Source organism: Etheostoma spectabile, chromosome 4, assembly GCF_008692095.1.
Source record: "Etheostoma spectabile isolate EspeVRDwgs_2016 chromosome 4, UIUC_Espe_1.0, whole genome shotgun sequence".
NCBI lineage: Eukaryota > Metazoa > Chordata > Actinopteri > Perciformes > Percidae > Etheostoma > Etheostoma spectabile.
In genome coordinates, this window is record NC_045736.1 from 15,686,064 (window position 1) to 15,700,835 (window position 14,772).

The following is a 14,772-nucleotide window of genomic DNA, read 5'->3' on the forward strand; positions in this document are numbered from 1 at the left end:
CAACTACTGTATTTCCTAACATTTTAAGACATAATAGATGTGATATTAACAAATGACACAATGATGGAAGTTTAATATGTGGCTCTGAAGACTTTAGCGTGTTTCCAAGCCATGAGAAATGTCAGCTTTTCTCGCACAACGTTTTACATCAATCTGTCCTGAAAATGTCAGTAGATTTTAAAGCTGACCTTCAAAAAGAAACACCGTTTGAAACCTGCTATTACAGACATTGCTGCTAATATTGTAATCACGCATAGACACTGCACACAAGTTGAGAATATACGCCACGTGCACACCCAGACATCACACAACCTGCACACGCAGTTTTAGGTTAATATGGTGGATGAGATGAGACACATGATATTACCTTGGCTGGGTTTCTGTTTAGTGGTTTGCACTGGCGTTTCAGGTGCACCTGTTCTTTGTGTGGAAGTTGTAATTACCAGTGTTTACTGCCAGCCGGAGAGTAGCAGGGCAGCGTACATCTGCACACATCCACATTTGCATCCTACCACCATGAACTATGCACACATAAACATACAGAGAGACACAGTCTCACAATTGTTGGACGAACATTTTAATTCATGGTTATTTTGTATTTTTGTCCGGAAAAGCAAGTATACATATATTCATGTGCGTGTTTGCATTTCCCCTTCTAGTTCAATGAGAAAGCCGATGCCGTTGTTCCGTGCTTCAGGACTTTGGTCCAAGCCAATGTTCGGAACAAGAAGATCTTCAAGGAAGCCGTCATGCATATGCAAGCCAAAGGAACCACAGATTACAAGTCTGGCTTCACATTTGCCTTCGAACAGCTTCTTAATGTAAGAGCCAACAAGCCTTTCAGAGAAGGGCAATCCAAGGTTGGATGTTTGCCTGCGGCGGAAGAATTGTGTGCCTCCAGAAAGTCGTCAAAAACGTGCTAGAACTATGTACTGAAGCTCCAGCATGTTATTATATATCCTGTCAAATCCAGTTAATACAACTGAATTAGCAGTGATAAAACAGTGCTGACAGTGAGTGGTGCAGGTTTTGTATAAGACATATCCAGAGTTCTGTCATTGTCGAATGTAGGTCTGATAACAACCGCTGTTGCGATGGAGTGACGCTCAGGTTTGCAACAGCCAGCACCACGGTGAGGTGTTTCAGCAGCAGAACTCCACGTGCTCTCGACACAGGTGCTGCCTCAGCTCCGTATGCTGCTGTGTATTTTAAGAGGCTGCCACCCTAATGGGCTCTGATGAAATGATTGATGAGCGCAGCCCAGAGGAGATCAGCCACAGACACTTTATATTCCTCTGGTGGGCTTGGAGGCTTAGAGCCAAGTGCCAGCTGCCCCCTCCCCACCTTGCCTTGCCAGCAGAATGAGAAATAAAAAGGCCTGTTTAATCGCTGTCCGCGGCAGACTCACTCCTGTGATTGGTGGCACCAGCACAATAGAAATATGTAATTGTAGCAATATTATTTATCATTATTAGAATCTTGTGAGATTGACATTCCACTGGCCTGCATATCAATGGCAGCTGCAGTGCAGGCAGGCAGGGGGAGTTTGTATCAAAGCTGAAAAATTGGTGCCTGGCTATGAGCATATAGTGCTGAAATCAAATTTAACGCTTGAGTAACGTTGTATACTTCAAATGAAATCTTAAAATAACAAGAGAAAGGAAGCAAATAGGAAATGTGTAAAAGCTTTGATGGGTTAATTGCAATAAAATATGTGAAAATGATGATGTGGACAACAATTCATAATTTAACCTTACATTTCCAGTATAAAGCACTGTTTTCTATCTGCTCTTTACATTATGCATTAGTATACTACTCTAAACACTATGGTAATTCTTATCACTAGAATTTCCAGGATTTCAGTAAAGACAATAAACTCTTCAACCTGCATTGGAAATGGTCCATGTTTAACTTCAGTCCTAAATGAAAAACACAAATCCACAGTGACAGAAAATAAAAAGATAAAATCCTATATACAGGGCATTGTTAGCCATGCTTTACATCTAAATAGGCACTTTGTTGATTTTTTTGAGAAAAAAAATGGTCTTATGAAGGTAAAAGTCTAGATCTAATCCTGGAAGCTAAAATCATGTCCACTATTAATGACTAAAAATACAAAGTGTGATATATTTAGTATTAAAGATCTGTCACAAAGTTTAAATCAAGGAGCAAAGAGATTGCTGATGGATCAAGAATGGTCTGATTAATGTACATTCCCATATAACATACAGGAATGGTCCACTTTCCTCCGTTTTTTTTATCATATAAAAAAAAAAAATTTAAATATCCGTAACACTTTCAACCTTTTAAATATTTTGGATTGTATTTATTTCCCTTTTGCTTCTTTGACATATTTGCAACAGTACCACACTGTTTTAAATGACATGCATGATCACCTTCCCCTTTGATTCTTGCATATTCTCTAACCTGTCTCCCTACCTCTTACTTTGCTCTTCTCTCCTCCTTCTTCTCTCTTCATGTGCCACAGGAGAGCAGTGCCCCGAGGGCCAACTGCAATAAGATGATAATGATGTTTACAGATGGCGGGGAGGATCGTGCACAGGACATCTTTGAAAAGTACAACTGGCCGAACAAAACAGTGAGTCTGCCCCATGAGGCTGTTTCTATTCATCTGCATTGCTGTGCCAGCCTAAGAGATCATGCATTTCCAGTAACTTAGCAGACCCCTTTTCTTTCCCCGCCGTCTCCGCTGACATTTTCTCATTATTGCACAGGCAGTTGTGTTAGTCAGGTTGTTAGACATGCCAAGCACTCCAATCTGTGCACATAACGTCCTCTCCAAGCTATCTTCACGTCCATTTTGGCTGTTTTGACTCTGGATTTTTCCTCTGTGATTCATCTCTTTGTCCTTTTTTCAACTCTCTCTCTTTCTTCTCTCTCTCTCTCTCTCTCTCTCTTTCTCTCCCTCTCTCTCTCTCTCTCTCTCTCTCTCTCTCTCTCTTTTTTCTCTCTCTCTCTCTGTGTTTCTTTCTTTCTCTCTTTACTCTTCTGTCTCCTTTGTTGTTTTGCTGCTGGTGTTAACAGCTCTGACCTGCTAACTAATTAGCCACTTTATCATCAGGGCCTATACAATTACAGCTAATAGATATTCTTGTTTCTGTCTTTGTCCCAGTCTTGCAACTCTCTCACTGCAGCCTTGTATTAGAGACACTTGTGTGAGTTGACTGGGAGGCTAATCTAATCATACTCAAGATTTTTGCCTAGTAGTTGTCACATGACAGTGACCTTATTGCCACGCAGCAGAAGGTTTTTGTGGTATTGTTTTGTTGTCCTTTCTTGTACAGATTGTAAAGCCCTTTTGGGCAAATTTGTGATTTGTGATATTGGGTTGTAATAAAATAAAATTGAATTGTTTTGCTCTATTAGCTGCCTCTGCAAGAAGTTTTTTTTTTTTCTTTTCTGGCATTGACGTCATATGGTTTTGTCTTTTTTTGTCCTCGGTATCTCTCCATTTGTCTTTTCCATCCAGGTCCGTGTGTTCACCTTCTCTGTTGGCCAGCATAATTATGATGTCACCCCTTTGCAGTGGATAGCTTGTGCCAATAAAGGTAAGTGGACAAGATTTTTTGTTAAAAGCATAGGTTTGTACTGTGTGTCAAATTAAAAAGACAAATATGTTTTGGTGCAGGCTTGGTGGGTCCTTGTGCCCGCGTTGCTCCGGATGTTGATTTTATAGGTGCACACATTTTCCCGTCATACTCAACATCCATTGGATACCACTGAGCAATACAGTTAAGGGAAATACACTCAAAAAAATAGATATTAAATGATAAACCATAACAAATGCATTTGTGCTATTCTCTGGTGAATGGCATTATCTCAAGTCAAGCCATTCTGCCAGTGGAAAATTCAAAGCCCAGCCAGTCTTAACACATAACTATGAATGAATGTGTTGCATTTGTTCTTGAGGACAACCCAGCAGTACACAACAACACAGGTGTAGTCTGCTCAAGAGTGTAGATTAAAAAGCTGGATCTTGTGCCATCACAACGGGCAGCAACACACTGCTTTTTAGCTTGGTTTTAAGTTATTCTTTCACTGATTTTGGATAAATATCAATAAAATAAAATTAAATATTAAAACCCACCTGCCCCATTGCAAACCCTTCATTACTAAGATTTTTCCAGGTGTCTGTCTTACTGCACGTGATGTTCGAATAAATTTTTTGCTCATGTAAAGCAGCTACAGTCCCTAAAATAACCCCACAAACAACAGGCTGCTCTGCCTCCGACAGACAGTCTGACAACCCAAATGATTCAGGTGTTGTTCCTGTTAGCTTTTTGTCTGCATGAATCTCCTCTTGACTCAGCTCATTTAATCCCAACCTAACTCAGATTGCTGTTGCTGTGGACAATTTGGAACACTATTGTTTTTTTTTTTAGCCATGACACACTTCTCTTTCTCTCTTTTGTGGCTTGATTTAATATTGTTTCTCAGTGTTATCGTTTATCTAAAGCTGCTCCTTTACGAGGCCTTTAGCTGCCTGTATGAAGCTTTGGCTAACTGCTGCTGCTGATTAGCTTATTGCCATTGGAGCCAAGTGCTTTAGAAGTATCTCCCCATAAGTTGTTATTAATTAGCAGGAGGAGTCTGGTAGCAGGATGATTACCATGCCATCTCCCTGTCAAGCTGGGGAAAGTCCAGGATTACACCGCTGTGCCAACATGCTCTCTGCTAGTTGTGTCTGTAGTGATTACCATGGTACTAAAGTCTATGCCAACATTAGACAATAATGTTGACACACCAGCCTCAATGGAGCTGTCCTTTCATATCTTCAGTACTTATTACTCTTTGGTATCTCACTCCAACATAGCCAGCTCCCTGACAGTTTTACAGGCCCTAACCCTTCACCCATGACATTTGATACAACAGTGGTAACACACAAGCGCAAACACACAGAACTTGGCTACTTGGAGATGCTAGCTGTTGTCTCACTTAAGCTTCAATCCCATATTAAGAAGAAAGTAACCTCTCTTTGACTCTGGGGACAATGGAACCATTTATTCATGCTCTCACAAAGTGTAACAAAAACCAAAACAGAAAGGAGGGTTATCTTCAAAAAAGAAAAAGGTGAAATGGAGGATAAAAGCAGCAAATACCATATACTGCATTGGTGATCCTAATACTTCCACCAAAGTGCTGTTACTAACCCCAAAATTGGAACAGAATATCCCATAAATTATGGATGCACATCTATAATGTGAAAAGAGTTAGAAGTTTTTTGGGTAAACCGGTTTATATGGTGCCTAAGCAAAAACATTGATAAGATAGAAAGTAGTGCATGCTGGTGTACATTGGAGGAAATTACATACTCATAATCGACACAGTATATACTCTATGTACATTATTCTTAACCCTACAACACAATTATGCAAAAAGCACCATTTAGTTAAAAAGACATATATGATATGATATATTTTATCCCCTAGTCAAATGGTCCACTCCAAAAGTTCCAAATTTTGGAAGATGTTAGAGGAAAATTGACTTATAATAGTGCAGAGGCATTACATAAAGAAAATAGGTTATTTAGTAAATTAATAATTGCCCTTCACACAGCAGACATGTGTTGTAAACCTGCACAGCACAGAGGAGATCTTCAATGCAGTTTCACGTTTTAGCACCAGCCTATATTTTCCTCTCTTCACCTCTCATCGAGCTTTGCCCTACACCCACAGACGCCACCTCTCTGGCAAGCTGCCAAAAGCACTGGAACAAAACTACTGCTCTGAACAAAACTATAGCAAATAGCTGTGCGCTGCATGTTTGTGTGCACACCATAGATTATGTGTGCAGAGATGTATATGCATATTGTTAGCATTCTCAAATGTGCAAATGAATAAGACAGATAAGGCAAATATCGACACAAACCACTGCGGCACAGTGCATAATGTATCAAAATAATGACAGTCATCTCAGCCTTTTAACATTCTGAGGATGCTGTCTCCATTTCACCGCTCTTTGTATAAACACTCGTGGCTTTAATAACTTGGGGAGCGGTGTGGTTATTGACCCAGTCGGTCACTCTTCTCCATTCCTAATCAGCAACAGCAGTGCCTGGGGCCCAGCATTACCAATAAGCCTCCACAGTTATATCCTACAGCACAAGAACTAGTGTAGAGAGGTCAATGGCCACAAGCTGTACCATGCCTGCTTGGCCCAACACCATCAGCTGGAGATGATGGCATTACGTGTAGCTAATAACATGGAAGAGATTAGTCTCTAATCTACAAATAGATCGCTTTTGTGCACACTGTGAAATGTAGACAATACATGACAAAAGCAGGCACCATGACGCAGGCTGGATGCAATGCTTTCTGTTGGAATATTGTTTTGAATCTCTCTTCTTAATCTTCAGGTTACTACTTTGAAATTCCATCGATTGGAGCCATCAGAATCAACACCCAGGTAAAGCATATGAAGTGTGTGCAAGCTTGTGAATACATCTTTTTGAATTCACAAAAGGAAACAAACAACTTTAAGCGAGAAGCTAGTCAATTCTTCCTTCACGGTTGCTTTGATGATAACTATACAGATTGCAGATATGCTTTTAAGTATTCCATAACAAAGGGACAGAGGACGACACAACTAGATGACTACAGAAAGGAAGTTACATTGTTGGAGATGGAGTGATAACAAATAGGCTTGTGGTCTTTATGTGAGAATGTTTCTGGAGGCACTGATATAGACTTTTAGATCTCTTTCTTTCACTCTCTCTTTTTTTACACAAACACAACCCCCCCAGAGGCCCTACACCTCATTCCAGCTGTAGAAATTGACTCAGTTGCTGGGAGGTGGGGGAGCTACTGCAAACCCCCCTCCCCTCCTTTCTCTTACCCCATCCCCTCCTACCTCCCACCCCCCTCAACCCCCGTGAGTGATCAGGCCCTAGAATATACTGTCAGCTGTTCCATTAACTCCAGCATATTTATATTCTGAGAACTGCCACTTACTCTAATAGGTTTTCCGAAGGTAGGTGACTACAGCTCTCTGTATGGGCCCAGAAGACACATTATTTAATCGTACTCTGCCCTTCAACATCACACACTCATCACATCACCTGACTAAGATGGCAACATTCACATAACAGATGGACCATAGATGGCTGAAATATTATCATTCATACTGTCCTGAGTCATGTGATTATGTAGAAAGAGTGGAAACCATTTGAAAATAAATGGCACTATATTTTGTGTTTCAGCGTAGTTATCTAAGACTGACGTTTAAAGTGACTTATGTCATCTATTCTGTCTTCTTTGTATAAGATTTCAGTAAAGCAACAGTAACAGACCAGGCTTTAGTTAGGATGTTTGTGTTTGGACAGACTGTACTAATAAGTATACTCTCTGCAATTGTGGTTGTTAAGGTACCCAGGGAGACAATATCATTTAATCAACACGGGGAGATGGGGCTGGAGTCTATATAGAGTTCTTTGGATCACATATCTCCAGTTGCTGACTTTTTATGTTTCCTAGATTGTTCTCGCTAGGCTGAAAATTTCCCTTATATCCCATGAAAAGGTCTGGCTGTCATTGTCCTGATGGAATATCTCCCTGTGGCGCGTTAAACTGGACTTTTATTGAGCTAATAATAGAATAGGTTACGCCTGTCAGCACCTCACTGCTCAGGCGATGAAAAAACGGTTAAAAGCATAATACTGAAATAGCAGTATACAGGGCGCACCTTTTGTGTATTGAGGGTAGATACAAGGGTCAGAAATCTGCAATAATGTTTCCCTTTTTGTTGCAAAATGGGTGTGAATTTGTTATCCTGTGAAAACGGCTAATGTTGAAATTAACATTTGACCCTGACAGAGCTGCTGCATTTTCACTGATCCGGTTTTTACATTTAAATATATTGTGTTGATACATATAACAGACATTTGGCATTATAATTCACAGACTGTTGAATAGACGTCCACACCGTCTGTATAAATAGAGAATAATGTTGCTGCCTCTTGTCTTTATAATGACAAAACATTAAAAGGCTCTCAGTGCAATTGGCCCGTCCCCGGCAGGCTTTTTTCCCCTCCAAATTGTGCAGTTGCATCGTATGTCATGAGGTCAATCACTTAATAATCTAACCAATTACACACCATCTCTAAAATGATAAGAATCAATAGGTTGTTCACAAAAAAGATATCTCAGCTTGAGTGAGGTGGCTCTTGAGAACAGAAGAATATAGTGAATATGATGTATTACTAGTAGACTTAACCCCTCACCTCTATTCACAATAGCTGTGGGACATTCTCACAGTGCTGGCCATGACAGTAGAGCCTCTGGGAGAATGGCCTGTTTGCATGTCGTGCCACTGACACCCTTAATGTGTTTTTAATAGCTCCTTCGTAATGATGAGAAATGGCCTTGAGTGGCTCAAGACTGGAGGCTTTATGGCTCGGCAGGACCAGGATCCTGTTGCTGGTGGCACACTGGTTTATGGGGTGACAGAGAGGAGGCCTGTCAGGGTCTTATAGTTTTATGACAGATGAACGTTGGCTATTCCAGCTCTTTGCTTTTAACGCCTTTACATGACAAGCACTGTAAACGTTTGTTGGATTGTATGGTGACACTAGCATGTGTGGTTTTGCTGTTGCAGGAGTATCTGGACGTCCTGGGTCGTCCCATGGTGCTGGCAGGGAATAAAGCAAAGCAGGTGCAGTGGACAAACGTCTACCAAGATGCTCTGGTAAGAGAGAACTTAAAAAGACATTTTATTTAGTTACCCCTTTGAGTAACCTTTAAATGATTTTGCAAATATTTCTAATTCTTGAAATGTTCTAATTCTATGTTAATTATTCAGTTCATCTGCTACTTTTGATGTGTAAATTATAAGCGGATTTTATCTAAGATATTCAGTATATGACCTCTTAGATTTGTCCAAATGAAAGCATGGTTTTTGTATCACTGTCTTAGGAGAGCATAAAAAGGATAGTATACGATTATGTTATCACAGTTTATTATCCTTAAATACAACACCTGTCAGGTAGTTTTTCTACATTTAATCGATTAAATTTCACTTTGTGTCATTAAAGGTTTTTTCCAGTTTAAATTTCAGCTGATTTATTTGCAGCTTATTGTGTGTATTGGTTTGGATTTTCAATTATGCACCGTGTAAAGTTCTTTTAAAAAGTAACAAAACACTTTTATTTGGATTTCTAATGTGTGTTATCAGGGTTTGGGCCTTGTCATCACTGGGACGGTGCCGGTCTTTAACTTCACTGTTGATACCGTAAGCTCTCAGGTAAAAACAACACTACAATACAAGACATGGAGCTTTACCTAGCAGCTCATCCTTTATCCTAATGAGCCTTTACCTTTATCATTATGTAAGAACAATGTTTTTTATTGTAATTTGTGGCGTTAAGGCTATATAAGGTCATTCAAACAGAAACAGGAATTGGAGTAGCAGATGGGCTTAAAGTTTTATTTTGCCTCTTTATGGCGTCCACCCAGCTGCATCTCTTCTAGGCAACACCGCCCCCCTGAGGTGACAACAGATATCACAGCCTACCATCTGTAGTATCTATTATCATCCAGAAAGAACAGCTTTCAGTATCCATGACCAAAGTATTTACTCTGAGCTTATCACATAGGCTTAAAGCAGTGATGTTGCTGAAAACCGACTCAGTTTAAGATAGGACTAATCAGATTGCACACAAAGTAATAACTTAAATATTGCTTGGAGAAGTTCTGGGTACTCTCACGGCACAGCTACCGGCTCTCTGTGATTGTCTGATGCCAGTACAGCTCTGAATAATAAAATGTGAATAAAATGCTAATGATTGCCGTATAATGTTCTTCCTACAGAATCAACTCATCCTTGGAGTCATGGGAGTAGATATTGCGATCAACGAAATCAAAAGAAAGACTCCTACATACAGAGTGAGCATGTTGTACATTAAATATCACTCTCATATCTCTTTCACATTGATGTGTATTGAATCACACCATTCACTCTGTTTATGTGCAGCTTGGAGCCAACGGCTATACCTACGCCATTGACCCGAATGGCTACGTACTGCTGCATCCCAACCTGCGGCCCAAAGTAGGTCCACTATGAACATCGCCCCGCATCAAATGAGTTTAATGTCTGCCTGGTTCTGATGCCAAATGTGAACGTTTCTTTCCTGCTGACTGAAGTTAACCCCCCTCCTCTATCTTCCCCCTGCTTTCTCTCTCTTGTTCAGATCATTAACTTCAGGGAGCCCGTCACTCTGGACTTTCTGGATGCAGAGCTGGAGGACAGCAACAAAGAAGAGGTAAAAACAACCTCTCTGAAAAAACATCATTGCGATCAGCTTGTGTGTTTAACATACTTTTCATTTGTTGTTTTTGTTATTCCCTTGTATGTACCTAAATGCCTTCTCACGCTGCACATCTCTCGCTCGCTTCCTTTCTATCTCTCTCTTTCTCTCTTCAGATCCGTCGACAGATGATTGATGGCAAATCAGGGCAAAGGAAAATCAAGACGCTCATTAAGTCAGTTGATGAGGCAAGTCATCAATATATGAGACTCAATCATGATCCAAACTAGCGCCTTCCTGTATGCTGTTGTAATGAACCTGAATGACTCAGTATGTTTATGATCTGTTGTCTCCCTCCAATTATGGGAAGAGAAATGTGCTGTGGATGTGATTGTGTTACGTATTTCTCTTTGTCAACAGAGGTACATCGATGAGGCCATGCGGACGTATACATGGACGCCGGTGGATGGTACAGATTACAGGTAAGTGTGAAATCAAACATGCATCAACTTGAACCTACGAGTGAGGTCCAACTTTGATACTTTGGATTCATTTAGTTTGAGGCACAAGTCTCAGACTTACAGTTTACAGCTGTTACTCATCAAGCAGCAGTGTTTGTTCACTGTAGCTGCCACTCTGACGTACTTGGATTAGACTAAACATAACTGAAATAAATGCAACTTGCTCATTTGCCTTCTATATTTCCATTAAGTATTTTTCTCTCTCTCTCATAAAAAATCTTCAACAGTTCTCACTTAAGCACAAATTAATTGCATAGTTTATTCATCTCAAGACTTGGTTGAACATTTGTTGAGGTTGCATCGTTATGACATTTCCTCCAGGCAACACTTTGCAAATTATAGTTTATTATATACAATAGTGCTACAAATAAATGCCTGATGTGTGTTTTTATTACATCTACTGGCAGTGTGCCTGGTCCTGGCTGAGTCCATATGAGGCTTTCTCAGACATAATTCTATTAACATTCAACTCAAAGGGAAATTTCAGTGTTTTTAACAATCCTCATGTGTTTGAACCAGACATTCACAGCTCTACTCTGTCATGCATCCTACACTCTAGAGTCTATGGACTTACTTTTTTCATTAAACTGGTGATGTTGGTTTTTCCTTTAAAACTAAATTTAAAACTTTATAGTACAGGTAGTCGACTGTAGCTTTGGATTAGACTGAATCTGATACTGTCACAGCCTGATTTTCCATCTGTTCCAATTAATCCTCTTACTGATTTATATTTTAGTTTTGTATGGCACAACAGAAAAGGCATGTATTTCTATTTTTTGTCTTTTTAATTTCTGGCTTTGGTAGAAGAGAAAATATTTAGCAACATTAAACATATGTAGGTCAAACTACGATGCTATAGTGATCCCATATTACAAAGTGTGACAGATATTTCTCTTTCATTTGAACCCCCTTAAAGTTTGACTTGACAGAAACTGAATCAGAAGCGTGTCACAAATATTAAGTATGTGTGACACTGTACAGGGTGAACTCACTTTAAACGCTGTTGCTTTGCTTTGAAAGAGTCAGGGCTTCTCACAGCAGAGAGTCATCGAGGACCAGCCAGATGTATATTCTGACTGTTTGATTTGAGTCCATTTTGGACTCGGTTTAAAGATTCTCTGAGTTGGAGACTTGAACTTCCTGGAGAACTGCATTCAGTAGTCTACTGCAAACTTAGTGGCCTAGTGGCTTCATGCTGTACTAGTTGGGTGTATCTAAAAAGTATAACCTATGAAGTTTTCACAAACTTTTAACAGTTCCGCTTTTCTTTCCTTCCTACTAAATGAAACGTACTTTCTCTCCATAAGTAATAGCCCATTGGATTATACAGTGCTTAAAGGTACCATTCGTAGTGTAGCTTGTTAACAAACTTATGTTTCCATTCATTGCTTCATTTGAGGTCTAACAGAGTTGGTTAATTATTAATTATTGTCCATCCTCATAAAATATTTGGAAAGTTTTTCTACTTTTTGAAACCTGCATTGTTTAAATCCATGTTTACCAGCTAGCAGTTTTCTTCTTCACAGTTTTTTCTTGATGTACATTACTGCCACCTGACAGAACCTGACCAAGTAAAAACCTGGCGGAGGAGTATGAAACTACTGGCGGGAATGTGTTTTGTGTCACCACATTTGCATGTGTGCATTCTTGTGTGAGTGTTAGCACATACTAGCAAAGCAGGGATAATAAAAACATTGCTCCCTTGCACTACCAATTGTCAAAAACTTCCCAGGGTACATTTAAGGATGATCCCTCCCTGACATCATATTGAAATAGTAATGTTACGTTTGGGTTCATGTATGTTGGAGAGTTTATATGTGCAGTCATAACGTCTTTCTGATTTTCTGCGTCTGCCTTGTTACCTGCAGTCTAGGGTTGGTACTGCCCACATATAGTGAGAACCACATCAAGGCCAACCTGAGTGACCAGATCCTTCAGGTGCAGTGTAAGTACCCGGTTGTACCCAGCATCCTTCACTCTCTCTCTCTCTCTCACGCTCTCTCGCTCTCTCTCTTTCTCTCTCTCTCTTTCTCCCAAAAATAACCTTATGCTACAATTCAGTCCTCTGTCCTGGGTGTCCAACATCATCATAGGGATGTCCGAGCGGAGTCGCCTGCCCCACTCCCCCCTCTTCTCCCCCCTCTCTACGCAATCTACGCTCTATGATAGGCAGGATCATACCTGAGTCCCCCGACTCCTCTACTGCCCCCTGTTCCCTCCTGTCTTCATGCTGTGCTGTAAAATGGTGATGTTTTTTCTTCACACTGGCTGAAGAAAAAAATAACTGAACAGACAGAAAGGTGAAAGCTGTGGTTTTACTGTGTTACTCAGGTAAAAATAATGGTGACTTTTGTGCTATTATTTTTTTTGCCAAATGCTCTCGCCTCTTCTCCACCAAGTAATGATTCTGAAGCATCTGTGTTTAAAGTATTTGATGTTCTGAAAACCTGTGAAAACATGCATGCTTTTCACTCTTTATGATGGGTTTTATGATTTGGGGGATTTTCTTTCTGTTTTCTGTGTGATGTTTTTATTATTATTATTTCTTTTGTTAGATTGTGTGAGATGTTTCTCAGCTTTGGAATCATTCAGTATATGAACTCCCACACGGCCCGGGACAAGGGCTCGTCTAATGTGGGAGTTTGGGTTTTTGTGGGTCTGAATGGGGACACATGTTGTCTCTCTCATTCTTTCTTTGTCCAGCCCTGTTACACCCCTCTTTTCCTGTTTCATTTTATTTTATTTTATTGTTTGACCATGGTTACTTTTTACAATTACTGGTTTTGTCTTTAATGTTTTCTTTTTCTGGATTTCCCAGTTTTGCTTTTCCTTTCTTCCGTTGGTTTTCTGTTTCCTCGTTTGCTCTTGCAAATAAGACGTTCGCTCTTCATTTCTTTTTCTCTCTTGTCTTGTTTGACTTAAATTGGTTTCTTACTTTTAAGAAAACAATATTTTTATTCAAACAGTAATTGAATAAAATATTGTCTGTGATCCCCCCCTTCCCACCCGAACCCCTGTTTCTTTTCTTGCTCACTCCTTCTCTGATGGATCCACACAGTGCCATACACCAAGGGCAAGTATACTCCATATTGGTCCACGTTTCCTTCCTTTTACTTCCTATCCCCTACCGCTGCCTCCTTCCCACACCTCTCGTCCTTTACCTTTTCCTGCTGCCCCTCCTCCTACCCTCCCCTGTCCAAGCCTGCTTGCCTCTGTCCCTGCCCGTCTTGCCAGGACGTCCTCTTTTTTCCTCCTCTTCTTCCTCTTTTTATCCTTCCTTCTCCTCCTCACCCTCTTGCTGCAGCTCAGATCCCACATCTCTCACGATGGCTCCTCCGGTGCCCAACCTCACCCTCCTCCCCACGTATCCGCTGCTCAGAAGCAAATAAAAAACACCTACTGCACCCAAAGAAGACAGATATTCGTGTTCTTTGTTAAAACTTGTCTTTTGTCCTCCCTCCTAATGCCTTTCCTTCTGTGGATAGCTCCAAATGGGTTGTGTCTGCCTCCTTTCTCTCTCTCTGTCTCTTATACACTTTTTTCTTTTTCTTTGATTTCTCTCTCTTCCTCATTTTCCTTCTCTATTTCTCTGTCGCCTTCTTATCTCTCTTTCTTTCTGTCTTTTTCTTACAGTGTCATTAGTTAATAAATGTCTTAACTAATTCTCATACTAGGGCTCAGGTGTTGACTTTAATTCGATTTTTTTCTAAAATCCCTCTTATTAGTGCAACAGCTCGATCAGTTTTGAGCATGTTGAGCTCTACGTTCAGTAAAAAGATTGTAAACATTGTTTGCTATGCCATTTTCATAATGTAGAAGGCTTAACATAGTAATCTGAAATATTCATTTTTTTAGTGCTACACCTTAGCTATACTAATTTCTCCGCACACACAGAATTTGTAAGTACCACCATTTAGTTATTGTAGAGTAAATAGGGATCTCTGTAACGTAGCTATACTTCATTAATCTCCATATATAAAAAAACACGTA

The 14,772-nt window shown here is 40.1% G+C and overlaps 1 protein-coding gene across 4 annotated transcripts in view; it reads left to right on the forward strand.

Annotated features, from left to right (window-relative positions):
* cacna2d2a (calcium channel, voltage-dependent, alpha 2/delta subunit 2a) overlaps window positions 1-14,772 on the forward strand; it is a 145,859-nt gene that overhangs the window by 120,224 nt on the left and 10,863 nt on the right. For 3 of the 4 annotated variants that reach the window (XM_032514824.1, XM_032514826.1, XM_032514827.1), the window contains 13 exons: window positions 660-821; window positions 2,489-2,599; window positions 3,491-3,569; window positions 6,377-6,426; window positions 8,614-8,703; window positions 9,190-9,258; window positions 9,825-9,899; window positions 9,988-10,062; window positions 10,205-10,276; window positions 10,438-10,509; window positions 10,682-10,743; window positions 12,651-12,727; window positions 13,841-13,855. In XM_032514824.1, the coding sequence (XP_032370715.1) occupies window positions 660-821; window positions 2,489-2,599; window positions 3,491-3,569; window positions 6,377-6,426; window positions 8,614-8,703; window positions 9,190-9,258; window positions 9,825-9,899; window positions 9,988-10,062; window positions 10,205-10,276; window positions 10,438-10,509; window positions 10,682-10,743; window positions 12,651-12,727; window positions 13,841-13,855 (1,009 nt within the window). The remainder of the gene's footprint in view (window positions 1-659; window positions 822-2,488; window positions 2,600-3,490; window positions 3,570-6,376; window positions 6,427-8,613; window positions 8,704-9,189; window positions 9,259-9,824; window positions 9,900-9,987; window positions 10,063-10,204; window positions 10,277-10,437; window positions 10,510-10,681; window positions 10,744-12,650; window positions 12,728-13,840; window positions 13,856-14,772) is intronic. The other variant, XM_032514825.1, reaches the window with a different exon arrangement.